Source organism: Zalophus californianus, chromosome 17 (genome assembly GCF_009762305.2).
Source record: "Zalophus californianus isolate mZalCal1 chromosome 17, mZalCal1.pri.v2, whole genome shotgun sequence".
Classification (NCBI taxonomy): Eukaryota; Metazoa; Chordata; class Mammalia; order Carnivora; family Otariidae; genus Zalophus; species Zalophus californianus.
Window position 1 is genome coordinate 60,226,572 of NC_045611.1, and position 26,461 is coordinate 60,253,032.

A 26,461-nucleotide genomic window follows, 5' to 3' on the forward strand; every position below is an offset into this window, starting at 1 on the left:
ATCTTAAAAAACAATAAACGTTCCCTTTAAAAATAAATAAATAAAAGCAAGGATGAGGGGCGCCTGGGTGGCTCAGTTGGTTGAGGTCCGACTCTTGATTTCAGCTCAGGTCATGGTCTCAGGGTTGTGAGATGGAGCCCCATGTTGGGCTCTGCACTCAGCGGGGAGTCTGCTTGGGATTCTCTCCCTTTCCCTCTGCCCCTCTTCCTGCTTGTGTGCACTCTCTCTCTAAAGCAAATAAATAAATCTTTTTTTAAAAGATTTTATTTATTTGAGAGAGAGAATGAGAGAGAGAGAGCACATGAGAGGGGGGAGGGTCAGAGGGAGAAGCAGACTCCCTGCTGAGCAGGGAGCCCGATGCAGGACTCGATCCCGGGACTCCAGGATCATGACCTGAGCCGAAGGCAGTCGCTTAACCGACTGAGCCACCCAGGGGCCCACAAATAAATAAATCTTTAAAAACAACAGCAACAACAAGGATGGGGCACCTGGGTGGCTCAGACAGTTAAGCATCCAACTCTCAATCTCAGCTCAGGTATTGATCTCAGCGTTGTGGGTTTGAGCCCCATGCTGGGCTCCACACCCAAAACAAAAAACAAACCAGGATGGTTTCCTAGTTGCCTGTCCTCGGAAGCTTCCTCACTCCTTACATGCCTGGTCCCCATCCCCAAGTCACCAGCTATCCACAAATGGGCCCTGACAGCTGATTTGTCTTTGCCAGGAACCCTTTCAGAACTGCTCAGGTTCCTTGCTCCCTGTTGATCCAGAAGTTCCACTCACCCTTTCTAAATTTAGGTGAAATTCAGATAAAACAAAATTAACCATTTTAAAGTGAACAATTCAGGCACACCTGGGTGGCTCATCCAGTTGGGCATCCGACTCTTGATTTCAGCTCAAGTCACGATCTCAGCATCGTGGAATGGAGCCCTGTGTCCGGCTCCGCTTCAGCATGGAGTCAGCTTGGGATTCTCTTTCCCTCTCTCTCTGCCCCTCCCTCCCTCTCTCTCTCAAAAAATAGATAAATAAATACAATCTTGGAAAAAAAGTAAAGTGAACAATTCAGTGGATTTTAGTATGATCACATGTTGTGTAACCATCACAACCCTGAGATCAGGAGTTGCACACTCTGACTGAGTCAGCCAGGTGACCCTAGAGTGGATGTGAAGTGGTACTTCATAGTGGTTTGATTTGCATTTCCCTCATGACTAATGATGTGGAATGTCTCTTTATGTTTTTATTATCCAGGCCATTTGTATAAAAGTTGTATTAAGGGGCACCTGGGTGGCCCAATCGGTTAAGTATTTGCCTTTGGCTCAGGTCATGACCCCAGGGTTCTGGGATTGGGCCCTGCATCAAGCTCCCTGCTCGGCAGGGAGTCTGTTTTTCCCCCTCCCTCTGTCCCTCCCTCCCCGCCCACCGCTTGTGCTGTCTCTCTCTCAAATAAATAAAATCTTAAAAAAATAAAATCTAAAAAAAAAAAACCCCAAAATAAATAGAAGTTATATTAAGGTATAGTTTATATGCCATAAAATACACCCATTGCAGGTAGCCTTCAAATATTCTTAGCAAATTAACATTCATCATTGTGCAGCTATCACCACAATCCAGTTTAATTAATTTTTATTAAAAGCTTATTTATTTACTTATTTATATATTTTTAAAGATTTTATTTATTTGACAGAGACACAGCGAGGGAGGGAACACAAGCAGGGGGAGTGGGAGAGGGAGAAGCAGGCTTCCCGCTGAGCAGGAGCCCGATGCGGGCCTCGATCCCAGGACCCCGGGACCACAACCTGAGCTGAAGGCAGACGCTTAACGACTGAGCCACCCAGGCGCCCCCACAGTCCAGTTTTAGAACATTGTCCTTCACCTTCCAATTTCCTTTGTGCAGGCTGCATCCATTCCTGCTGCACCCTAGGAGTCACTGATCTGGTATCTGGCTACAGATGACCTTAGTTTCCGGCAGGACATGCCCTGCTTTTGGATGGGCCCACTGGCTACTTCTTTCCCTCCCTCTAGCATTTCCTTTAGCTCCTGTCGATGAGAAGTTACCTCTAAAGACTTGTTGGGTTTCTGGTCAAACACGGGCTAGAACGTCTCACAGAGTGTTGGATGGGTCCTGTTGTATCTCATGAAGGATCTCAGTTTTGCTGACCCTAATGTGGAGGCAGTGAGAGCCTGTCTGCTGCCCGCTCCTGTGCTCCCTCCCAGGGTGTGATCATATTCACACCACACCCGCTAGTCACCTCATAGTGTATACAATCGATAATCCTGACCTGCTCAGGAATCTAATTATGGGTTGGGAAATGATTATTTTCTGAATTCTAGAATTTATCTAAGCAAAAACTGGGGCCATGTGTTCCCCTGAAATACAGTTCCCCTTGGGAAGGCAGGATCAGTGCTGAATTCCCAGAATGAGGGGCCTGCTTAAAAGTGACATTATACGGTGACAGATGAGCTTATTTTCCTGGCTCTCTCCTTTTTGAGAACCCTTAAGGATTCATTGTGTGTCAGCCAATGGCAATCACTATTTTTTCTGATGCTTGAATTGTATCATCAGGTTTAGTTTCTGTGTCCTTTTAACATGTTCCTGTCATTCTTGGGGCACTTATTTTGTGGCATAACAAGATGTTCCAGACTCACCTGGGACTCTCCCTATTTAGTCTTGGAATCGGTCATTTCTCCCGGGAGCCCTGGTTCCTCTCTGCAGGAAAAGGGATGAAATTCTGGGCTGTGGATGGCTCCTGCCCTTTCCCTCCCTGCCCTCCCTGGGAGCCACAGATTCCCTTGGGAAGGAAGCAGATGGAAAGGGTGAGGGCACCTCCTGAGCCCAGGACTGGGTTGCCAGACTCCTACAGACTGTGGGGCTATGGACAACTGCTCTTCTCTGAGGATTGGTTTCCCCATCTGCGAAATGTGGACTTCAGTAGGCTGAAAAATGGCTCCCAAAGATACATACATCCTAATCCCTGGACCCTCGAAGTGGGTACCTTCTTAAGAAAAAGGATCTTTCCAATTGTAATGAAAGATCTTGAAATGGGGAAATTATCCCGAATTATTTGGGTGGGCTCCAAATGTAAAGTCACATGCACCGTTATAAGGGTGGGGCAGAGGGAAATTTGACAACTAGTGTGCTCAAGTTGCCATTACAAAGTACTATAGTTGAATGGCTTAAACAACCAAAATTTACTTCTCACCGTTCTGGAGGCTGAGAAGTTCCAGATAAAGGTGCTGGCAAAGTAGGTGTCATTCTTAGGCCTTTTCTCTTGGCTTGTAGAAGGCTGCTGTATCACTGCATGCTCACAAAACCTCTTTGTCACCACAGCGAGTTCTCTGCTGTCTTATTTTTTAAAAAACAAATTTTTTAAAAAGTAGGCTCCATGCCCATTGTGGAGCTTGAAATCACAACCCTGAGATCAAGAGTTGCATGCACTACAGACTGAGCCAGCCAGCACCCCTAAATTTTTGTTTTAAGCTACCAATTTTATCGTAATAGGTTACAGTAGCCACAGGAAACCAATGGAGAAAACAGTGATTTTATTTTATTCTTTATTTATTTTTAAAGATTTTATTTATTTATTTGACACAGAGAGAGAGACAGCGAGAGAGGGAACACAAGCAGGGGGAGTGGGAGAGGGAGAAGCAGGCTCCCCAGGGAGCAGGGAGCCCGATGCGGGGCTGGATCCCAGGACCCTGGGATGATGACCTGAGCCGAAGGCGGCCGCTCAACCGACTGGGCCACCCAGGCGCTCCAACAGAGTGATTTTAAAGGGCAATTGAAGGGTGCCTGGGTGGCTCGGGTTGTGGTCTTGGGACCCTGGGATCGAGCCCCGCATCAGGCTCCCTGCTCAGTGGGGAACCTGCTTCTCCCTACCCCCTGCTAATGCTCTCTCTCGCTACCTCTCTTTCAAATAAATAAAATCTTAAAAAAAAAAAAAGGGGGGCAATTGAGAGGATCTAGTGCCTTCTCTGCCTGGCCTGCATGGATGCTTATCTTCTGCTTTCCATCTCCCACCCATCCATTACCCACCTGTGACCCTAGAAATGGGAATTACATCATGTCATCTTCTACTAAAACCTTCTATTAGATCCTCATTACAGTTACAAAAAACAACCTAGCCAAAAGACGTGTATGGGGCAACGTCTGTGTTTATAACAGCACAAGTGGGAGGGAGACCCAAGTGCAGTCGAAAAGAGAATGTGTAAACAAACTAGGGTATTTGTGTGATAAGGCCCTACACAACAAGGGCATAGAAGGACCCAAGGCCGTACACAACCACACAAATGTGCACTCAGGAAAAGAAGCCAGACACTGACATGCAAACCTTGTGTTGTTCCACATACAGACCAGCAAAGCTTGTCTGTGGTGGAAGTCAGGATGGCAGTGGCTATGAGAGGCACAGAGGGCTTCTGGGAGCCTGACACATCCCAGTTTTTGCTATGAGACTCATGGTGCTCTCTCTATATTACAAGCCTTCATCAAAAGGTTTAAAAAGTTCATAGAAACAGACAGTGGATTGGTGGTTGCCAGGGGCTGGTGGGAGAGTGAAAGGGGAGTGAGTGCTAATGGATCCTGGGTTTCCTTTTTTATTTTATTTTTTTAAGGTTATTTATTTATTTGGCACAGAGAGAGAGCACAAGCGGGGGGAGCAGCAGGCAGAGGGAGAAGCAGACTCCCCACCAAGCAGACACCCAACCGACCGAACCACCCAGGCACCCCTATTTATTTATTTTAGAGAGAGAAGATGAGTGGGGATGGTAGAGGGAGATGGAGAGAGAATCTTAAGTAGATTCCATGCTCAGCACAGAGCCCGACACCATTCTCAATCTCAGGACCATGAGATCACAACCTGAGCTGAAACCAAATCGAACGCTTAACCAGCTGTGCCATCCAGATGCCCCCATTTTGTTTCTTTTTTGTCCTTTTACACATTTACTGAGTGCCTACTATGGGGCAGGCCCTGCGTTAGGCAAAGTAGATGCAGCAGTGAGCACAATTTTGATTCTTTTTTTTTTAAAGATTTTATTTATTTATTTATTTATTTATTTGAGAGAGAAACAGCATGAGAGGGGAGAGGGTCAGAGGGAGAAGCAGGCTCCCCGCCGAGCCAGGAGCCTGATGTGGGGCTCGATCCCAGGACTCCGGGATCATGACCTGAGCCGAAGGCAGTCGCTTAACCAACTGAGCCACCCAGGCGCCCAAACAATTTTTGATTCTCCCTACTTGAAATGTGAAGGAAGAGAAGGAACCAGCCAGAAAGAGGTGGGGAAGAACATTCTGGGTAGAAAGAACAGCAGCTGCAAAGGCACTGAAGTAGGAACAACAAACAGGTTGGCTTGTGTGGCTGGAGCCAAGTGGTGAGGTCAGAGATCAGAAGGGACAGACCAGGGTTCTCATCAAAATCTGATTTTAGGGGCGCCTGGGTGGCCCAGTCATTGGGCATCTGCCTTCGGCTCAGGTCATGATCCCGGGGTCCTGGGATCGAGCCCCGCATTGGCCTCCCCGCTCAATGGGAAGCCTGCTTCTCCCTCTTCCACTCCCCCTGCTTGTGTTCCCTCTCTCGCTGTCTCTCTCTCTCTCTGTCAAATAAATAATAAATAAAATCTTTAAAAAAATCCGGTTTTTATGTGTGTGTTAAAATACACAAAACATAATCCATTTTGACTACAATGGGCCCTTGAACAACATGAGATTTAACTGTGGTCTACTTACATGTGAATTTTTTTTTTTATAAATACAGTGTAGTACCTGTAACTATTTTTTTCTTCCTTGTGATTTAAAAAAAAAATTATTTATTGATTAGAGAGCTTGCAAGAGAGAGTCCGAACGAGGGCAGGGGCAGAGGGAGAGGGAGAAGCAGACCCCCTGCTGAGCAGGGAGCCCGACAACCAACACGGGGATCATGACCTGAGCCACAAGCAGACACTTGACCCACTCAGCCACCCAGGCGCCCCTAGAGATTTTATTTTTAAGTAATCTCTATACCCCACTTGGGGCTCCAACTCACAACCATGAGATCAAGAGTACCATGCTCTACCAACTGAGCCAGACAGGTGCCCCAAGGGTCAACTGTATTTTAAAATATACGTGAGGCTCCTGGGTGGCTCAGTTGGTTGAGCATCTGACTCTTGATTTTGGCTTGGGTCATGGTCTCGGGGTTGTGAGATCAAGCCCCAAGTCAGGCTCCGTGTTGAGCGTGAAGCCTGCTTAGGAGTCTCTTCTTTTCCCTCTGCCCCTCCCCGCTTGCACTCTCTCTAAAAACAATAACAACAACAACAAATATACAATTCAGTGGCATTAAGTACATTCCTGATGTTGTACAACTATCACAACTGCCCAGTTCCCACATGGAATCTGTGACGATGGAGAAAGGGATTGAAGTGAAGCAGCCACAAGACCTCCCCAGGAAGTGGCTTTGGCGGTGACACCTGAAGTTTCCAGGGAGAGCCAGGTGCAGGTGTGGAGTTTGGGAGAAAAGAGAGAGGGCTGCCTGCAGGTGGGTGCTCAAAAGAAGCAGTGGGTAGGCCATGGCTGGCCTGGGTGCAGTCTGAGTGACTCTTACACCTTGTTTTATCCCTTGAGTTCTGTCTGCAAGGTCATAATATAGACAGTTTCCAGTGGTCCAGGACTGGGAAGGGTGACATGCTGAAAGGGTGAGCAAGGAGCACAGAGGATGAGAGTAGAAGGTGCCACTGACCACTTGGTCTCGCCTACTGCGGGTGCAGAGCCAAGATGTACCCATGTCCTGCCATACACATCTGGACCTCTGACCAAGATTTCTGCCTTGGTCTTGCCCACCTGGATGCCTTTCTCCACTCTTTCTCCACCTGTCCTGGGGTGGCCCCTGGTGCTTCTCTTGGTCTGCCTGAGGCTGGCTCCCAGTTGATTTCCGACCCCCAGTGTTGTCCTGGCACTTCCGGAAGACTTGGTGCGGACATTTGGTGAATGGAACTGAGAGTGGCCTGGTACCTGGTAAGTAAGATGGTAGAGGGAATCTTCAAGGCCTACTGCTGGCACCTGGTTATACGCTGACTGTGTGGCTGCCGTGTACTGGGACGGAAAGTGCTGGGCCCAGGAGAAAGGAGGTACTGTTTACAGAGAAAACCTTGAGGCACTGAAACCACAGGGTCAGTTGCTGGAGTCTATTGAAGGGCTCATAACCAGGGGCAATCTGGAGGACCCATCCCAACCTAGCTGTTGAGCAACCTCTAGGCTCCCTCCAGCTTTCTCTGACACCCCTAACTTCACTGCTCTCTCAGGGCCTGGTCAGGCCCTCTGCAGTTGTTTACCCCGACCCACAGGCGCTTGGAGGTCGTCCTCCGGGAGAGTCCACTCCTCCAGTCTTTACCATCACCTTATTTTGACCCTAGTGTCTGCCCCAGAGGTTTGGGTGGGTATGGGTAGTTCCTTTGCCCCCTTTCCTTCCCACTTACCAGAGAAAGGAAGCAAGGGTCTGAGGCCAGAGCCTTGGGGGAGCAGCACGAGGGGGCGGGCCACTCAATGGTGGGGCGTGGCCCCGCGGACCCGGTGGGTGGGTTGGGCGGGGAGAGGCCCGCAACGACTCCGCTTAGGGGCGGGGCGGGCCCGCGGATTTGGGGGCTGCGGCGGGGCTGGAACAAAGGCCGGCGCAGAGACAAAGCCCCACGGGCCCCCAGCCCCCTTCGGGAACAAAGGCCACACCCCGCCCAGTGGGGCCAGACGCGCCTCCACCGCCCCCACGCGTGGGCGCACGGCTCGGCCCACAGGCTTTATGTTTGGATCCAGAGACGCGGAGTAGGGTCTTGGGGCCAGACTCGCCAGCCGGCATGCTCTAAGCATCCTCTCAAAAGCTGACCGCCCCCCCCCACCCCACTGTCCCCTTTAGCCTTGGCCTGAACCAGAGAGCTCAGCACCAAGGAGCCCTGCCTAAGGGGCCGAGGCCCACCCCAAGGGCCGGCTCCGAGGCACGCTTCCCTCGGGCTTTCTTCGTGCCTAGCGTCCTCAGACACGGTCCCCTCCCAGACTCGGCCCCCACCTCAAACAGGATCAAACAGGAGCTGTCCGCCTCCGCCGCAGGCCCTGCTTCCCAGCCCAGACCGGCCTTCTCTCCCCCCGCCCCCGCCTGGCCCCCGGGATTCTCGCCAGACTCCGCTTCCCTCTCAGGATTCCCACAAAAAGGCCCTGTTTCTCCCAGACAGGATGCCCCCACCGCTCACGGGCCTCGTTCTCCCCAGACATTCTGCTTCCTCCCTCGGACAGGACTCCCGCGCCCAGTCCCACCTCCAAGCGAGGCCGGATTCCGCTCTTCACGGATCTTGCCTCCTCCCTCAGATAGGATTCTCCCTACAGAGTCGGCTTTCTTCTCCGACGGGGCTCACGTCCCCCTCCCCGCCCCGCGCCCCGACCCGGCCCCCTTCCCTAGAACTGCCCCACTGTTGAGGTTCATTCCGTTCGCCCACCCGGAAAAGCATCCAAGTCAGCGCCGCGGCTGCCTAAAAGACGGGAAGGGGTCGTGTGTGGGGCAGCAGGACTCGCTGCTCGGGAGCCCCTTGGAATTTGTTTGCTTTAGGCAGGTTTCAGTGTCTGGTCAAACAATAAAACGGTTAAAACCCCACAGTCAGCCACTCGGCTCCGAAGGGGACGTCCTCCTGGGATGGGGACCCTGCGCCTCTCTCTCTGGACCCAGCATCTCTCCCCGGCGCTGGCACACGCCGCGCCCCGAGGCGTCTCCGGCCTTGGCCTAAGGGGCGGGGATTGAGGTGGTGGCCCGGCCTGCCAAACCGCCTGCGCAGTACGGCGGCCAGGGGCTGGGGCCGGAGGGGGAGCGCGAGCCAGGAAAGGTGCGCGCGCCCCGCCCGCGTACAATGTTGCGGCGGTGATGTCAACAGCCCCGCCCCTGCCGCACAGGCGGCGCCGAGGCGGTGTCGGCGGCGGTAGGAAGACCCGGTTCAGGCGCGTGCGTACTCGCGGCCTCGCCCGGGGCGCTCGGCCCGGGCCCCGCCCCCGGGCGCAAGACGCCCAGCGCGCTTGCGCGGCGGCGTCGGCGCCAGTTATTTCTGTCCCGCCCCCCGGCCGCGGCTCTTTCTGCGAGCGGGCGCGCGGGCGAGCGGTTGTTCGCGTGGCGCGTGGCGCGGTGTCTGGGCGGCCTTTGAAGAGGAAGCGCGGTCGTCGTCGGCGGGAGGCTAGCAGGCGGCGGCCGGCGGGGCTTCGACAGCGCCCCGCGCGCAGCGGGCGGTAGCCCAGGCGGCGCGTGGCGGCGCTCGGCCTCGCGGCGGCGGCGGCGGCCCAAGCCGTTGGCGGCGAGCGCGTTTGCGCCTGCGCGGCGGGCCCCGCGCCCCTCCTCCCCCCTGGGCGCCCCCGGCGGCGTGTGAATGGCGGCCTCGGCGGCGGCGGCCTCCGCGGCGGCGGCGGCGGCGGCGGCCGCCTCGGGCAGCCCGGGCCCAGGCGAGGGCTCGGCTGGCGGCGAAAAGCGCGCCGCCGCCTCGTCGGCCGCGGCCGCGGCCTCGGCCTCGGCCTCGTCGCCCGCGGGGGGCGGCGGCGAGGCGCTGGAGCTGCTGGAGCACTGCGGTGTGTGCCGGGAGCGCCTGCGCCCCGAGAGGGAGCCTCGCTTGTTGCCCTGCCTGCACTCGGCTTGCAGTGCCTGCCTCGGGCCCCCGGCGCCCGCCGCCGCCAACAGCTCGGGGGATGGCGGCGCGGCGGGCGACGGCGCCGGTGAGTACGGTCGGGCCGGGCCGGCCCATCCCCCCACCCTGCAGGCTTTGATCCCGACTCGGCGTGGGTATTGGGGGCCCGTTCCCAGCATGGCGATGGTGGGGGGTCGCCTGAGCGAGAGGGATAGGCACCCGGATAGTGCGTGGCCGGATCGGGTATGGGCAGTGGGTTCTGGGCTGGGCGCTGAGATGGGGTGTCCGCTTCAAGCGCGATCAAAGAAGGGTTTGGGTTCCTGCTTCCTAATGAGAGGAGCTGGTCCTCTTTGGCATGGAGGTTGGGCTCAGTCGGGGGATGGGTTATAGCTTGGAGGTGAACTTGCAACAATCTTGTTTTTTTTGTTTGTTTTTGGCAGTGGTCGACTGTCCTGTGTGCAAGCAGCAATGCTTCTCCAAAGACATTGTGGAGAATTACTTTATGCGTGACAGCGGCAGCAAGGCTGCCACAGACTCGCAGGATGCAAATCAGGTACGTCCTGCCCCAGCAACCCCTAAGAGGCCTCGGGACACGGTAGTAGTTCCAAACTTTATTCTCACACTACAAGGCTCTGGGCAGACTTGTCACTAGGTAAAGGCTACACTTTGCGTTAGGTTGTGTTATTTGGGGTGCAGATGTGGACCTGTTTGGCGGTTTTGTCTCTTCTTACCCTGCCTTTGCCCATCAGTGCTGCACTAGCTGTGAGGATAATGCCCCTGCCACCAGCTACTGTGTGGAGTGCTCTGAGCCGCTGTGTGAGACGTGTGTGGAGGCACACCAGCGGGTGAAGTACACCAAGGACCACACCGTGCGCTCCACTGGTATGCAAGGCAGAGGGGAGAGCTTTGGCTGTTTTACGTTTGTCCTCAGTTGTTCATGATGCTAGTTACAAAGGATGGCTGGGTCCAGGGAGGCTTTTTTGGAGGGTACCACCTGAAGGGTCTGAGGGCAGAACTTAGAAATGGGGAGTCTGGGGCTCAGGTGTGTCGTCTCTGTGGATCCGAGTGGGAGGGAAAAGGCCATAGGGTGGGGGTGCACTGAGGGTTCAAGCAAGACACCCCCGCCCCCCCCACAAAGACATACACATAGGTGATAAGCCGCAGTAGTGGAGGGGTGGGCCTGGGTTCCCTGGCAACTTGGTTGAGGCTCTGTAGGAGAAAATGAGGCCTCTGGACCACTGTGTTGATAACTTGCAAGGGCCCTCAAGGCCATCCTGGAGAGTGAGTCTTAGAAGCGTTTTAATTTTGGGTTGTGCATGTTTTAAAGTTCAGGTCAGGTAGGTATTTGCAGACTTTTCTGTAAGTGCTGGTGGTGGTACAGAAAAGGGCTTGGGAGTTTTAAGAGTTTATTCTGGTTTTAGTTCCAGAACACTCTATGAGTGGCCTTTTGGTAGTTACACTGTTGCTTCTCAGTCCTAGAGGTTAGCATTGTCAGGAAGATAAGGATGGTGGTGGTAGCTGTGGGGGCATGAGGAATCAGGAACAAAGGGCAGGGATTTGTAGGAGGTCCTGGGTTCAGGAACAGGGCAGAGTGCAGGAGTGGGGCAATATGGGAGGACCCACGGTCTGGCTGATTTGTGTCTCAGTCATAGGTTTTGGGCTGGGATGGTGTAGCCAGGATGTAATTGGGATTGGGTAGGAAAGAGGAATAGATGATCTCAAGCAGCTTTGTAACGGTGACAGGTTGGGGGCGGGGTGGTGTATTGGTCTTTGGGCGGTGTTACTCTAAGTACCAGAAACCTCTTTTCAGAGAGAGGGGACCTGACACCTTTATGAGGATTTTGGTCTGACATTTCACGTCTCCTATCCTAAGAAGGCTTTGCAAAGCCTGGGTCCCTTGTAGGCCTTTGGGTGGTAAGAACTCTGTGGATTTCTCTTACTCAAGAGAGGGGGAATCACCAAGGCACGGCTTCTGAGGAAGCTGCGCTTGAACAGTATCTCTAGCCCCTGATTTGCTTTCTCTCCGTGCCAGCGAGGAAACGTTTTTTGTGCTTGGATGCCACAATAGCCAGAGTTCCCTTCTCTGCTGTACAGAATCTGCTGCGAGTGGAGGAGGAATTGAGCCCAGTGGGGGTTTTCAAGGTGGAGGAGCTCTCCTGAGTGTCCACCTGGGGAAGGTTCTATTAGAACAGCAAGTGGGAGGTCTCTACCAAAGTCTTCAGACTTTGTTATCCAGGTCACAAGCTGATAGGAGGGGGTGGTTGTCTGGGTCAGGCTCAGGGCAGAGTATTTTGAAAGGAAGGATTTGGTCTTTTTTTTTTTTTTTTTTTTTTTTAAGATTTTATTTATTTATTTGACAGAGAGATAGAGCAGGAACATAAGCAGGGGGAGTGGGAGAGGGAGAAGCAGGCTTCCCGCGGAACAGGGAGCCCGATGCGGGGCTCGGTCCCAGGACCCTGGGATCATGACCTGAGCCGAAGGCAGACGCTTAACGACTGAGCCACCCAGGCGCCCCGAAGGATTTCGGCTTAAAGGTCTGTGCTTTTCCCTGGTCACTGCTGCAGGGCCCTTGAGTTTTCTCAGCAGACAGCCCAGGCTTGCAGGACAGGCGGGAAATGAGGCCTCAAGTTCTGTGTACTACTTGAGGTGGAGATAGCTGAGGATGAGTTTCAGACTCACGGTTTCTATTCCTCAGGGCCAGCCAAGTCAAGGGATGGTGAGCGTACGGTGTACTGCAACGTGCACAAGCATGAGCCCCTCGTGCTGTTCTGCGAGAGCTGTGACACCCTCACCTGCCGGGACTGCCAGCTCAACGCCCATAAGGACCACCAGTGAGTACTGAGGATGCTGGTGGGTGCTGCCTGTTCGTTCCCATGTTCAGCACCCAAGGCCCACTTTTGTCTGCTCTCAGATACCAGTTCCTGGAAGATGCAGTGAGGAACCAGCGCAAGCTCCTGGCCTCGCTGGTGAAGCGCCTTGGGGACAAGCATGCAACGCTGCAGAAGAACACCAAGGAGGTTCGCAGCTCGTAAGTGTGGAAGCCGGGGCCGTAGTTGGGGGCAGTCCTGGAGCAGCATGTTCCTGACCTGATTCACCCTGCCCCCCCCAGGATCCGCCAGGTGTCTGATGTACAGAAGCGTGTGCAGGTGGATGTTAAGATGGCCATCTTGCAGATCATGAAGGAACTGAACAAGCGGGGCCGTGTGCTGGTCAACGATGCCCAGGTACACCCTCTTTGGGTGGGGAAGGGATTCTGGGTCCCATCTGCTGGCTCTTGATGCCATCCTTCGTGTCTGCTTTCCTTCGTTGCTTTCTCTGCTCTACCTGCAGAAGGTGACTGAAGGGCAGCAGGAGCGCCTGGAGCGGCAACACTGGACCATGACCAAGATCCAGAAGCACCAGGAACATATCCTGCGCTTTGCCTCATGGGCTCTGGAGAGTGACAACAACACGGCCCTGCTGCTCTCCAAGAAGCTGGTGTGTGCTGGTGGGCACCCAGGTGGTGGGTTCCAGGCAGGTGCTGCTCAGCACCCTGCAGCCTTGTTTGCTTTTTGTGTATTCATGTACTGCTCCATCTCCAGATCTACTTTCAGCTGCATCGGGCCCTCAAGATGATTGTGGACCCTGTGGAGCCACATGGCGAGATGAAGTTCCAGTGGGACCTCAATGCCTGGACCAAGAGTGCAGAGGCTTTTGGTGTGTCCTTTTCTTATCCTGCTGCATATTGCTACTGTTCCAGACACTGGGTCGTTTCATGCTGATTTCACTTCATTTTTGCAGGCAAGATCGTGGCAGAGCGTCCTGGCACCAACTCAACAGGCCCTACGTCCATGGCCCCTCCTCGGGCTCCAGGGCCCTTGAGCAAGCAGGGCTCTGGCAGCAGCCAGGTGAGCCGGGGGCGGGAGAGCCCTGGTAGGGAGCCGGGGGGCACGGGGTCCTATGGGACACCTGCCCACTGAGGACCACCTACTCTGCCCACAGCCCATGGAGGTGCAGGAAGGCTATGGCTTTGGCTCAGGTGAGTGCCTTGTAGGTGGGAGAGCTTCAGTGCTCTAGGCTTGTCCCTAACCTGTTGTTTTTTCTTGTATTTTCCGAGCAGACGATCCTTACTCGAGTGCAGAGCCCCATGTGTCAGGTGTGAAGCGGTGAGTTGGCTATCCTTTGGTGGAGCCAGGTGGGATTAGGCATAGGTGTGCTGACACCGTGCTGCCCCTGCACCCACAGGTCCCGCTCAGGTGAGGGCGAGGTGAGTGGCCTCATGCGCAAGGTGCCCCGGGTGAGCCTCGAGCGCTTGGACCTGGATCTCACAGCTGATAGTCAGCCACCAGTTTTCAAGGTCTTCCCAGGCAGCACTACTGAGGATTACAATCTCATCGTTATTGAGCGTGGTGCTGCAGCTGCTGCAGCTGGACAGCCTGGGACTGCTCCACCCGGGGCTCCTGGGGCCCCGCCTCTGCCTGGTATGGCCATAGTCAAGGTGAGCCTGCCTCAAGTGATTGTGAGTGGGAGACGAACACACAGGTCTGCACCCTGCTGAACACCTTATTACCTTGTTACCTTCTTGCAGGAAGAAGAGACAGAGGCTGCCATCGGAGCCCCGCCTGCTGCCACTGAGGGCCCTGAGACCAAGCCTGTGCTGATGGCCCTGGCGGAGGGCCCTGGTGCTGAGGGCCCGCGCCTGGCCTCACCCAGTGGCAGCACCAGTTCAGGTCTGGAGGTGGTGGCTCCAGAGGGCAGTTCAGCCCCAGCAGGTGGCCCGGGTGCCCTGGATGACAGTGCCACCATCTGCCGTGTCTGCCAGAAGCCAGGCGATCTGGTCATGTGCAACCAGTGCGAGTTCTGTTTCCACCTGGACTGCCACCTGCCTGCCCTGCAGGATGTGCCAGGGTGCGAGGCTTGTGTGGGGTCTGTGCAGGGTGGAGGGCTGGGCCAGGTTCTTTGCAGCTCCTCATTCTCCTTCCATCCAGGGAGGAGTGGAGTTGCTCTCTCTGCCATGTGCTACCCGATCTGAAAGAGGAAGATGGCAGCCTGAGCCTGGATGGTGGTGATAGCACCGGTGTGGTGGCCAAGCTCTCGCCAGCCAACCAGCAGGTGAGGGTGGGGGCTGACTTCCTTAGGAGTTTGCTCAGCAGCCCTGCCCCTCCCTCTGTGGCTCTGATGTCCCCTGTTCTGTTCACAGAAGTGTGAGCGTGTTTTGCTGGCCCTGTTCTGTCATGAGCCCTGCCGGCCCCTGCACCAGCTGGCTACTGACTCCACTTTCTCCCTGGTGAGTCTTGGGACTTAAAGGGAGGGTACAGGGAGAGAGTGCCTGGCCTCACCTTTATAGCTTGTGGCTTTTGTCGACAGGATCAGCCTGGCGGCACCCTGGACCTAACCTTGATCCGTGCCCGTCTCCAGGAGAAGTTGTCACCCCCTTATAGTTCCCCTCAGGAGTTTGCCCAGGATGTGGGCCGCATGTTTAAGCAGTTCAACAAGCTGACAGAGGTGAGCTTGGGGAGATTGGGGTTGGGGGCAGGGCAAGGGGAGGTGGGAGGAGGGAGAGCTAGGACCCACGCACTGCCATCTGCCCGGCTTAGGACAAGGCAGACGTGCAGTCCATCATCGGCCTGCAGCGCTTCTTTGAGACTCGCATGAACGAGGCCTTTGGTGACACCAAGTTCTCAGCTGTGCTGGTGGAGCCCCCGCCGCTGAGCCTGCCTGGTGCTGGCCTGAGTGCCCAGGAGCTATCCAGTGGTCCTGGTGATGGCCCTTGAGTCTGTGGCCTCTCAGGCCAACCCGGCCTGACTCTGTCTCTGTCCTGTCAAATCCCCCCCCCACTCCCCCCCAACCTCCCCCTCTGGTGGCCTGGCTCCTACTTGGTGGCCCCATCCCCCAGTCCCTCACGATATGGTTTTTACTTATGTGGATTTAATAAAAACTTCACCAGTTCCTCAGGCCTTTGTTGGGGGGGGCGGGGGCAGTGGTCCTGGGGCCTGGTCTCTGCAATTCCCTCACCATGCCCCGGTGGATGGAGTAGGTGTGGGGCACTCGTCTTCAGCCATTTTCGTGTCCAGGGAGTGGGGAAGAGCATCTCTCCTGGCCCTTGCAATGTAGAGAGTGCCTCAGGTGGATGGGAGGGTCACATGGTGCACATGCCAGCTGGAGGGTTTTGGGTGCCTCTGTAGATGGTAATGCCCAGGCTGCTCTGGGCCGGCAGTGCGTAGCCCCAGATACATGCTGCATGGTGGCTATTCTTCCTGAGTACTTCCTGGACTTGGGTGTAACCATTTCTCATAATGAGATGGCACCACAGTGAGCTGGGTGGGCTGAGGATCCCTGGCAGATGAGCCCAGACTTCAGGGTATCCGGGAAGCCCATGGTCTTGGAGGTGATAGGCACTAGAGGCCAAGGCACTGAGCCAAGGCACTAGAGGCTTTGGGAAGGGTGCTGAAGCAGAGCACACAGATGATCTTAAGCTCCCAAACCCTGAACGTCCTGTAGAGACAACTTGTCAACTCCTGCCACAAACTGGGAAGCAATCCAGCCTGCCTTATTCTACACCTCAATGAATCTGGCACTTGGTCTTCTGCCGTGCCTGTCAGTTGCCCTTTTATCAAGCCCTGTATGTGACCTGTGCCAAGGGACCCCAGCCTGGCCCACATCAGGCCAGTCAACACAGGCCTAGGAACCAGTGTCCAATCTTTTATTACAGAAGAAGTACAGTGAAACTGCTGGGCATCCACTGCCCACCTCCCACCCAGAGTGGTATAGGGCAATCAGTCCCTCCGCAGATTCTTGAGCCGCTCCTCCAGGTCTGCGTCGGCATCTACTAGGGCTGAAGCTGCTGCCTCTGCTTTCTTCCCACTGGCAGCCACACTGAGGGAGCCTCCGGTGGAGGGGAGGTCTACAGAGAGGGGGAGTTAGGAGAGCTCCTGCAGAAAGGAATAATGCTGGGAGCAGGGGGGGTCAGGTTGTGTCTGGACTGTTGGGTGGGACGGGGCCCAAAATTTGGTGCACTCACTTGACAGCTCGTCTGTCAGGCTCAATCCCAGCTCATCCAGGACCTGGGACACAACAGCGTCACTTGGGAAGAGAGAAGACCTTTGTGAGGGCCAGGCATGTGCGAGGACCAGGCATCCATCCCCATCCTCCCCACACCTGGTGTCCCCTAACCTTTCTTCTTCATCTTCCTCATCACCCATGGCATCATCAATGGCATCGTTCATCATCTCCTCCTTCATGTCCATGATCTCGGCCTGCCGCTCAAATTCCATCATGATCTTCTGGATCTGAGGCAACTTCAGCTGGAAGTGGGGTGTGGGGAGGGTTAGTTGGGGGTTAGTTGTGGGGGAGGGTGGGGGAACAGGAGAGGCGCACCTGTCTGTTCATGGTGCCCATGGCTTTGGTGACCCCTTTCATAGCTTGCGCCATTGAGTTGTTAGACTTCAGTGTCTGGATCTTCAGGGACACAGCCTGGATGTTGGCCCGCATCAACACAAATTTGCGCACATAACGCCGAGTGCGCACCAGGTCTTTTGCCATGATACGCACAGCATCCTGAGGAGTGGACAAACGGGGAGTGGGCCAAGGGAAGATGCTCCCACTGCACCATTCTAGCTGATGCTTTCAGAGATTTACATGTGGTCACTGCCCCCTCCCTCCTCCCAACCTCATCCTCATGCGCCTTGGGTCACCACTCCACCGGTTCCTTTGTACACTTAACCTCTCTCACCCACGGACTCTGGAAGGAAGGCTGGGCTCACTCTTATCTAGGGACCCTCTTCCTTCCATATCTAAAGTCACACTCCCTTGACTTACAGTACCTATTCCCGAATTTCTGTCTTAGCTGAAGAGTTTCTTTCCCTCCACCTCACAAAGGCTCACACCTCAAGCACTTTATCCCAAATATAAATCTATCCATAGCTCAGCTTTCGACTTCCCCAAACGTCTTCCTTGCCTTGCCTATCCTGGGAAACAGAACCTCTTCAACTCAGCTGCTCAAGTTGCTCAGGTTCAAACTTGTCACCTGTCACAGGCTCTGCTCCCTGCTGGTTCAGGCTGTCTTCATTTCTTTTACTGGCCTTCTTGCATTAAACCCTTTGACTCAGCTCCCACTGTAGCCCATGATTTCAACTGGTCTGGGCTACTGTCTACTCTGAGCTCACCTATCACTCCCTCATGGAACATCTGCTGCCTCATCTGTTTGACGTGTTGGTTGCGTGGATCTTCACAGGCTCATCCTCTTCATTACTCAAGGTTTGTGGCTCTGATATCACCTGGGAGGCAGCCTTTCTGGATACCCAAAATAGGGAAGCCCCGCTCACCCTTAATTTCTCTCAGAGCACCTGTTGGTGTCCTGTCACGCTCCACCGTTCTAGCAGTGCCTGACCAAACCACAGCACCTAACCCTGTGTCCCAGCCTGTGCCCAACTGAGCTCACCATCTGGCCCTGCTTGGCCATCTTCTTGATGTCTGCGATGATTTTCTTCTCCTGGGTCTCTAGCTTCTGTCGCTCACGGTCCAACTCTCGCATGGCACGGTTCAGGGCTCGCTGGTTCTGCCTCAGCAACTCCTCTGGTGTCTTCCGGCGCCCAAACAACAAATCCATGGTAGCAGGAGCCCACCAGTGGACCTGTGACAAGTGTGAAGCCTAGGTGCAAAGTGGTGTGGGCCCCAGAGAAAGGGCAAGAAGCAGAGGCAGGGTCACAATGTGTATGGGGGGGGGGTAGTTGGGGGGGCTTGCAAAATGCAGAGGAGTAAGCAGGGAGAAGAAGCATTAATGGAAGGCCAAAACCTAGCCTGGAACACTGAAGGAGCCCCATGGGTACAAGTAGGGTCAGCAAGATCTGAAAGTCATCCACAACATACCCACCCCAGCCCTTCATCATAGTGCCCCAAAGGAGGTTCAAGGCTTCAGCCCCTCTCCAGACCATAGTGAGGCCCTGGAGTCTGATGCACTGAGAAGGGAAATGGTGGGCATGTGGACCCTGAGCGCCAAGGACAGGGCAACTGTGGGGGCCTGAATGCCAAGAACAAAGTGAGTATAGGAGTTCTGAAGCTGACAACCTACGAATTAGCATTCGGATTGGCGGGGGACGGGGGGGCGGTGCTGAACGGGGAGGGAACCTGGGTGCGAATAACATGGTTGTGGGGAGTTGGGGTACCCGGCACACTAAGGAAATGATGGATGCTGGGGAGCTCTGAGGATCTGGAAGAAACGGGTCCTTGGGGGCCCCTGTACACCCGGAACGTGATGATGGGCGATGGGGCGCCTTGTTCATCCAGGACAACCTGGGGGGCGTTGGGCGGCCCGCACACCGAGAGCAAGGTGGCTCGCTGATGGGGCTAGGGTCCCGTGGACGGGCGAGGCAGCCGACACCCCGGCGAACAGACCCTCGTACGCCGTCGCCCACGCACCCACCCGGGACCCGCGGCCCAGCAGGGGCCACTCACCGGAGCTGGGACGGGAATCGGCTTCCGCTTCCGGGTTACGCTCCTCTCGGCTCCCAGGCGCACCCACCAACGATAGCCCCTCGGTTCTTTCTGCCGTCGCCGCCGTTTCCGGAAGAAATGATCTGACGTCACACGCCCCACCGGCACCCGGAACGATGGGCGGGGACTAGAGCGCGCGTGCGCAAGCAGGCCGACATCCAGGCGCATGCGCACAAGCTTCCGTCTCTCCGGGGCCTGCCTGTGGGTGTTCCATAGGTTCCAGACGAGCCAGGCCTGGAATCCCAGCCCCCTGTTGGGTTGGTGCATCTTCGGGCGCCTTGGGCCCGGCCACCCCAGAGGTCCCGGATCCCACCACCGCACCCACTAGAAGGCCCAGCTCATCCGACGGACCCCGACGTTTCCCTAATGTTTCTGGATCTGAGGCACCTGGTAGCACCAGGGAGGGTTCTTGATGGGTCCAGTCATGGCAGGAGGGGGCACAGCTGGAGATGGCACGGACTTTCCTCTACACTGGCTTACCAAGCAGGAAGCGAGTGGTTACTGGTCCTGCCCCCTTGATGGTCGCATATTGGGATTCATCCCACCCAGCCTGAGGCTTGGGGTGTTGTCCCCCTATTACCCCCCAGGGCACTGGGTAGCTTCCTGAGGGGTGCCCCAGTGCCACCTGTAACCGGTTACACATCTCCCGCCACTCCTGCTGCAAGAGCTCTGGTGGACATCACCTGCCCCTCCCACCCCCACAGAAGGAAGAGGCGGAGGCCATGCAGTAACATTCCCCTTTAATAGCCTGGTGGGACCTCCAGTGGTGGAGGGGTGGGGTGCCCGAGCCCCAGCCACCCAGTCCCCTTGGCCACCCACCCCAGAGCCCAGGGTGGGGGGCTGGACAGCACCCAGCTGGGGGCTAGACAAGCCAATTCATTTCCCATTGCTGAGCGGGTCGGGGGAGGCAGCGCCGACCTTAATCACGTGGTGGTTAAAAAAAAAATAATAACTAGGAGCCAGTGGCAGGGAGGGGAGGCAAGGCCAGGGCATGGGATTCCCCCACCCGCCACCCCATGCCCCCCACCTGTGGCCCCCAATAAATATTTGCAGGGGACGCCGGGGCTGGTGGCCCTGGCAGGGGTGGGTGTGCGCCAACCCTATTTCAGGCAGCGCTCGAAGTAGGTGGAGCCGATATAGCCACCCCGCATGGAGCGCTGCACATTCTGCTCAAACAGCCGCCGGTTGTTCTGCAGGACCTCGGCGGCCTCCTTGTTCAGTGGGTCTTCGGGGTTGGGCTCCTGTGGCCGGTATGGGTAGGGGTCAACAGGCCCTAAGAGCAGAGAGGGCCAACCTTCCCCAGCCTCACCCACCCACCCCTACTCACCAAGAAGAGATACTGCAGGCCATAAATTATGGAGTTTATCGTAAGGACTGGCTTCCAGTCCTCTCTGTGGACAGAGAATCAGGGTCAGGGGCTGGTGAGTGGATGGCCAACAAAGAGCCTGCTGGGACTGAACAGCTCAGGCCCAGGGCACAGGACAGTGCAGATGTGAGAGGCTAGGGGGAGGGCACACAGCGGGACAGGCCAAGGAGAAAGCTAAGGTCAAGCCTTGAGGAAGAAAATGTGGAGATGAAGAGATAGAAAACCGCAGACCACAAGAGGGAGGGAAGGGACAGAGGCCTGTGCGGTCTAAAGTCAGGGCCCTCACCTGAGGATGTTGAGGCAGACGTTGCCCTCGAGGTCAATGTTGGGGTGATAGACCATCGTCTCACACTTCACCTTGGGGGGGTCATGTGGGTAACCCTGGCCCACCTGGCTCCAAGGAGAGAGAGTAGATAGACAGGCGCCTTAGCAGTGCCTGGCTGGGGCGGGCCTCAGCTGATGCCTCTATCCCTCTATCCCTGCCCACCCGGGACTCACCTTAAAACTGAACACAAACTTCCCACTCTTGTAGAAGCCCTGCGAGGGGAAAGGAAAAAAGTCTTAGGACACCATCCTGCAGGGCCTGGCAGGTAAACCAGGTCTCCCACCTCAAGGTATTCCCCCCCAGCCCCATACCTGGGAGTCCAACTGAGTGAGCCCTTACCTCATCAGGACAGATAACCAGCTTGAAGTTGAGGAGATCGTCTGGATCTGAGAAGCTGATGTCACACGTCTTGGGCAGGTTCAGCTCGTTTATGTCTGGGTTTGCAAAGCAGAGAAGGGGAACAAAGAGTGGGCAAGAGAGAGAGGAGGGCACTCAGAGCAGGTGCAAGTGCCAGCAGAGCACCCACGGCCTCCACCTGGACCCTCAGGGCTCTGTCCTGGCTGTGCCCCACAGCCCTAACCCTCTCCCTGCTCCTTCTGCTTCCCAGTGTCCAGGCACGCTCTGCTAGATCCACAGCACGCCTCAAACACGCATTTTCAACTCTGGCTACGCTCCATCTCCTGGCCCAGGTAAGGCCCAACTCTTGTGAATCCACAGCCTCAAGTCTCACCACCCAACAGCTGGGTGCCCCCAACCCAGCTCCCAAATTCCCCCACCCCTGTGTGGCCCCCAAGAGCCTCCCACTACCCCAAACACCAGGATCTCCAGCCAAGAACTCCCTTTTCTAGTGGACACTGCTGCTACCCCCCGTCCACCCAAACTCAAGGACCCTGCCCCCCATCATCCCCTCACCAATCCCGTCTCCACCGTCCCTCCTCTTTTCTGCTTGTCACCCTAAATTCAGGGACCCACCCAGCCCTCAGACATGTGAGTTCCCATTCCTGTACCCCTCTCAGCAGCCTCTGAGATTCCCAGCACCTCCAGGATGATAGTCTAAATTCAACCCTACTCCCATCTCCAACCCCTGGCACACACTGTTCTTCCTTCCTCCACGTGTCACCCCAAACCCCAAATCGCCATGTGACCCCCGACCCACAAATCGCAGTGCCCCAAACTTACTTCACTCCATCTCACTTTCAGATTCCCAACGACCCCAAGATACTTCACTAAATCCTCTCCGACTCCTATCCCCAACCCTTGGCCCACCACCTACCCAATCTCCTCTGCCTATCACTCACGTTCCAGTCTGACCCCCAGGCTCAGTGGAGTCTCCAGCTTCCTACTCGCCCTCCATTGCCTGACTCTCTGATTCTCGGTCCCTGATGCAAGACGCCTGGCTTTCCGGGTACCCTAAGTGCCCCATACTCGGCCCCCCATCTTTGACCCCCCGGTGACTGCATTTCTCCTGATCCCCCATCACACCAACACCCAGGCCCTAACCTCCGACCCCACATCTCTGACATCTCTGACCCCCGCTGACTGCATTATCCCACTCCTGACTCTTACATCACCCCACCCCAAGCGCTGACCTCCGACCCCCACCCCATCCTCCGACCCCCTACCCTTCTGGATCCGCAGCTGCGCAGCCGACGCCTTCTTGCTGCTGCCCTTGGTGCCGCCCGCCGACTCCTCCTCCTTCTTCTGCTGCTTCAGCGAGAACAGCTTGATCATCCTGCCGCCGCCGCCGCTGCCGCCGCTGCGGGGCCCGGGACCCCGGCCACCCGGCCCCCTGCCGCCGCCCGCGCCGCCTCCGCCACTCGAACCCGCCTTCGCGGCCTCCTCCGCTGCTGCTGCCGCCCGCCCGGCCTGCCGTGCCGCTCCGCGCCCACCGCGCGGCCCGCGTCGGCTCCCGTAGTCCGGCTCCGGCCTGGCCCGGCGCCTCGGGCTCGCTCGGCGGCGCTCGGGCCGACTCGGCTCTTCTCGGGTCCGCTCGGCCCCGCCCCCACCCGGCCGCTCCCTCCTCCCCCTCGCCCGCTTAGGTCCCCTCAGGCTCAGCTGCGGCCGCGCCGCCTGTCTGTTCACTCGCTCCCACCGCGAGGGGGTGCGGCTCGAGGGGAAGGAGGAGGCGGCGGCCGCGGTGGCGGCTGCCGTGTACTAGAAGAGGCTCGGCTTCCGCGGCAGCAGCGGCTTCGGCGCGGAGGTCCGCAACGGCCTCGGGCGCCCCACCGCTTCGGATATTTCCGCCGCTTGCCCACTTCGGCTCTTCTCGCCCGGTCTGCGCTGTGCGCTTGCGCAGCCGCCGCTGCTGCTGCTGCTGCTGTCGCCGCCGCCGCCGCCCAGCGTTGCTCAGCGATAGGTCTTGATTATTCGGACTTTTTCGGCTGGGCTCGGGTATTTCCGTTCGTGCAGGCAGTCCCGCGGTCATTTCCGGGGACGCTCACGGGTCCAGGCGTGGGCGGTGCCGCCGCCATCTTTAAGTAGGGCAGGTGCAGGTCACTTCGCTGGAGGTTCACTTGTGCAGACCGCGGCGGGGGTGGGTCTCACGAGGTCCTCGCCCCTGGAGGTCACAGAGGCGGGGTGACCACGGCGGGCCAGAGCCCGGGCGAGGCCATAGGCTTTGCCCAAAGAGTGCGGGGTCGAGCGCCCTCGGTGCCCCATCGCAAACGCAACCCGCTCGCGGAGATTCTGGCCGAGGTAAACTAGCAAATAAAAGGTGTACTGTGCTAGAGAGTGGTAAGCACTTTGGGAGTTTACATGGGTGGGCCCTGGCTGGGACGTGGGGCGGGGGTCCTCCCGGAGGGTCCTGAGTGCCCGCGGAGACGCTCTGCGGCCTCCCGCCGTCTGTGCGGCCAGCCTGCGCTCCAGTCACACACAAGCTCAGCGGGCCCCGGAGGGCGGGAGGCAGCGGCGCGGGGCGGTGCGGGGACTTCCGGCGGTCGCCACGGAAACCGTCAGGCGGGTGAGCTGCGCGGCCAGGGGCCGGGTGGGTGGCTGCGGCTGGCGCTCTGCCGCTCGGCCCTGCGGCGACCGAGTGCGGCTCCCGCTGCGCGTCCCCTTCCGTGTCTGAGGCGAGCGGCCCCATCGCCTGGAGCATTGCGGAAGAAGGAGTTTGGCGGTCCGGTGGGGCGGGGATGCTCGCGGGCTGCCCTCGGCCGTCGACCCCGGCCCAGGCGCGCAGTCCTCGCCTCGGGGCAGTCGCCCTGACGCCCTCCCAGACACGAGCTGGTGTCCATCTCGGTCCCTCTCGTCGCCTCCACCTTTTCGGATCTTGACCCAGCCTCCTTAGAGCCCCTGCGCTGTGGGTTTTCGGGTACCATTGACGTCCCTGGGCTCCGCGGACCGATCCCAGCTGTGTCTGTCCAACTGCGGCCGCTTTGGGCCCTGCCGTTGTCAGTACCACCATCCCAGGACCCCGTTCGTGCCTCTGGTCGTGCCGTTATCCCGGCATCCTTTCTCGGTTCCAGAGCTGAGTGCTGGAGAGGGGCCAGGATGAGGGCGCGGACTCAGGAACCTCAAGCAGCTCAAGTTTGGGGCTGACGCTGCAACCGCCCCCGCGTTCTTAGGCTTCCGACGTGGCTGGTCATGGGGCTCAGATGGCCCCTCCAGATTCAGTCTCCCTCTTCCTCTCTCTTTTTCTCAGCCACTCTGCCCTTCCTATCTATCGTACGCCCATCGCCAGGTGAGGGGGGTGACCATTCTGGGTCCAGCCCCAGTCTCAGGGGTGTTGCCTACTGGTCAGCCTGAACCATGTGTCCATCCTCAGGCCGGTTTCGGAGGCTCGTCAGTTGGAGGCCCATCTGAGGATAGGGTGTTGGTTTCCTGGAGAAGTGGTGCTGCGCTAGCCAAAGCTAGATTCTCGTGGTCTCTGATCTCATGGCTTTCCGTGACAGTCCGCCGGGAAGACTTAACCATGCGACAAAATGCTGGGAAAAGGGGGCCACGGGGCCTGGGCCAGGGAGGAGGGGATGGCTGAGGTGAGGCAGGGTTTTGGGTTGGAAGCGGTGCACCTGCCACTCTCATGGCAGAGGGGCACAGGTGGTTGAGTGGTGAGGGTGCTTGTACCCTTTGGGCCTGCATCCTCTTGGCAGGCAGCATAGGGCTCAGCATATCAAAGGTCCTGAGGGAAGCTGGGGCTGGCACCTGGATGATGGATCGGGCAGCATATGACAGGTGAAGAGTGAGGCTGGAAGTGCACCTGGGGCATTAGCATAGCCTCTGGGACCTGTCACTGAGAAGCTAGGGTCTGTTTTGGAAAGGAGTGGCAAAAGCGGGCAGGGAAGGGAGGCGGGGTGCTGTGGGCCTCCAGGCTAGAGATTTGTGGATGGGATCGGAGCAGTGCTGGGGGATGGAGAGAAATGGACAGATTTGGGTAGCTTGGGGTTGGGGGTAAGAATAACTGGGTGGATGTGGCATGGGAGGCCATACTTGGGAGCAAACAGTATGGGCTCAGGTACGGATGATCCAGGGACAGGCTGGTTGTGCGCTATTGTAGCTTCCCCAGATGACCAGTGCCTTAGGGGTTCCTCTCCTGGCTTCCTCCGATGGTTCTGGCTGAGGGAGGCCAAGTGGTCATTCTGTCCAAGTCCGCAGCCCTGCTGCTCGTATGGTAGCACTTGGGTTCACAAACCCCAGCCTGGCTTGCAGGGGTGTCCCCAGCCAACTGCAGAAATGGCCCTTCGTGGGGGGCTCTCATATCACTTCAAGTTTTTTTCTTAGAGGACTGATTCAGCAGGTGAGTCCGTGGACTTACGACTTTGCGCATGGGGCCCCGGCCTGATGTCTCATGCCTCTCATGTGTGTTACAATTTTTCCCGTGTGTAAATTCAAGTTCTTAAGTAGTCATATGTGTGCAGATTTCTCTTCATGTTCCTCAAACACCAAGATGATCAAAACACGAGAGTGAGCTTTCTTGTTCTCTTTGTTTCTGATTATAAAATTCACAGAGGATTTGAAAAAAGTCAATGTTACAGGATTTATGAAGTTCTGGCAATACTTAGCCTCACAGCACTAGCTGCCTCGGTGTTTGTGTGCCTTCCTTAATTGGACCCCTTGCCTCCACCTAGGGACCCAGTGACTGCCTTCCTCCCCTGATTAGTATACCCCAGGTCAGGATCCTCAGAGTTCGGTTTGTGGTTGGAGAGGACAGGAAGTGTTGGCACAGGGCCCAGGGGACCTCTCCCCACCTCCTGACTGTGCCACATGGCAGTGCCCCTACACAAGGGGAGCTGTTGACCAGAGTGGCCCTGGTCCTGGCTGGGGGTAGGCCGGCGGGGTGGGGGGGGGTGGAGAGAGGGGTGGAGTAGGGGAGGGAAAGAGGCAGGGAACACGCCTTCTCTGGGGTGACCATTGGAAGCTTCTGGCCGAGGCTGGCGTCTTTCCCCGATTTCAGGACCCCAGTTTTGTAGCAAAGTTCAGCTGTATCCCTGGAAGAAGCTTGGACACATTAGCCTCAAAAGATTGTGTTTAGAACCCCTCAGGCCGAGGGCAGGCTGACCCCTGCCCAGAGTGGGGTTTAGGTCCCAAGCCAGATCCTGATGCATGAAGAGCTTTTCTTTGGCGCTGCTCTTCATCCTGCTTTCGGCACCCCAAGGTACCCACCGGTTGGAGGTGGGGGTGGTGCTAGGCCAAGGGCCTGGACAGCGGGATGGAAGGGTAAGATCAGTAAGGCAAGACGCAGTGGCATGGAAAAGTCTAGA

The 26,461-nt window shown here is 56.8% G+C and overlaps 3 protein-coding genes across 7 annotated transcripts in view; 1 reads left to right on the forward strand and 2 right to left on the reverse strand.

Annotated features, from left to right (window-relative positions):
* Positions 1-15,536, forward strand: part of TRIM28 (tripartite motif containing 28) — a 35,018-nt gene extending 19,482 nt beyond the window's left edge. For 2 of the 3 annotated variants that reach the window (XM_027619652.2, XM_035725156.1), the window contains 16 exons: positions 10,044-10,156; positions 10,353-10,485; positions 12,299-12,434; positions 12,515-12,631; positions 12,713-12,827; positions 12,934-13,080; positions 13,185-13,299; positions 13,384-13,490; positions 13,585-13,621; positions 13,703-13,748; positions 13,828-14,080; positions 14,171-14,490; positions 14,571-14,694; positions 14,783-14,869; positions 14,950-15,087; positions 15,180-15,536. In XM_027619652.2, coding sequence (XP_027475453.1) covers positions 10,106-10,156; positions 10,353-10,485; positions 12,299-12,434; positions 12,515-12,631; positions 12,713-12,827; positions 12,934-13,080; positions 13,185-13,299; positions 13,384-13,490; positions 13,585-13,621; positions 13,703-13,748; positions 13,828-14,080; positions 14,171-14,490; positions 14,571-14,694; positions 14,783-14,869; positions 14,950-15,087; positions 15,180-15,356 — 2,103 coding nt within the window. In that variant the 5' untranslated portion in view covers positions 10,044-10,105 and the 3' untranslated portion in view covers positions 15,357-15,536. Of the gene's footprint in view, positions 1-9,079; positions 9,692-10,043; positions 10,157-10,352; positions 10,486-12,298; positions 12,435-12,514; positions 12,632-12,712; positions 12,828-12,933; positions 13,081-13,184; positions 13,300-13,383; positions 13,491-13,584; positions 13,622-13,702; positions 13,749-13,827; positions 14,081-14,170; positions 14,491-14,570; positions 14,695-14,782; positions 14,870-14,949; positions 15,088-15,179 lie in introns of those variants that run through there. The other variant, XM_027619651.2, reaches the window with a different exon arrangement.
* A 732-nt stretch (positions 15,537-16,268) lies between these two features.
* CHMP2A (charged multivesicular body protein 2A) lies at positions 16,269-19,192 on the reverse strand. Of its 3 annotated transcripts, none has more exons than XM_027619715.1 (6): positions 19,036-19,192; positions 18,023-18,232; positions 16,960-17,139; positions 16,756-16,886; positions 16,604-16,665; positions 16,269-16,486 (listed from the first exon to the last, which is right to left on the reverse strand). In XM_027619715.1, exons 2-6 carry the CDS (start codon positions 18,188-18,190, stop codon positions 16,359-16,361), a joined length of 669 nt encoding a protein of 222 aa, XP_027475516.1. In that variant the 5' UTR covers positions 18,191-18,232; positions 19,036-19,192; the 3' UTR covers positions 16,269-16,358. The 3 variants fall into 3 exon arrangements, with proteins under 3 accessions (XP_027475516.1, XP_027475517.1, XP_027475515.1); XM_027619716.1 differs by having other exon boundaries at positions 18,023-18,214; positions 19,036-19,185; XM_027619714.2 differs by having other exon boundaries at positions 16,604-16,886.
* A 605-nt stretch (positions 19,193-19,797) lies between these two features.
* Positions 19,798-22,755, reverse strand: UBE2M (ubiquitin conjugating enzyme E2 M). Its single transcript, XM_027619724.1, has 6 exons — positions 22,388-22,755; positions 21,105-21,199; positions 20,939-20,977; positions 20,727-20,830; positions 20,402-20,465; positions 19,798-20,315 (listed from the first exon to the last, which is right to left on the reverse strand). The coding sequence occupies exons 1-6, from the start codon at positions 22,494-22,496 to the stop codon at positions 20,175-20,177; spliced, it is 552 nt and encodes a 183-aa protein (XP_027475525.1). The 5' UTR covers positions 22,497-22,755; the 3' UTR covers positions 19,798-20,174.
* Between the last annotated feature and the right edge of the window lie 3,706 nt (positions 22,756-26,461).

Excerpts from the sequence above, each read along its gene's own strand:
- UBE2M (XM_027619724.1), bottom strand. The coding sequence starts at position 22,496 with ATGATCAAGCTGTTCTCGCTGAAGCAGCAGAAGAAGGAGGAGGAGTCG. Across the intron at positions 21,200-22,387 it reads GCAGCTGCGGATCCAGAAGG|ACATAAACGAGCTGAACCTG; the intron begins GTAGGGGGTCGG and ends TTGCAAACCCAG. Across the intron at positions 20,831-20,938 it reads AGTTTGTGTTCAGTTTTAAG|GTGGGCCAGGGTTACCCACA; the intron begins GTGAGTCCCGGG and ends CCTTGGAGCCAG.
- CHMP2A (XM_027619714.2), bottom strand. The coding sequence starts at position 18,190 with ATGGATTTGTTGTTTGGGCGCCGGAAGACACCAGAGGAGTTGCTGAGG. Across the intron at positions 16,887-16,959 it reads TGGGCACCATGAACAGACAG|CTGAAGTTGCCTCAGATCCA; the intron begins GTGCGCCTCTCC and ends CCCCACTTCCAG. Across the intron at positions 16,487-16,603 it reads CCTGACAGACGAGCTGTCAA|ACCTCCCCTCCACCGGAGGC; the intron begins GTGAGTGCACCA and ends CCCTCTCTGTAG.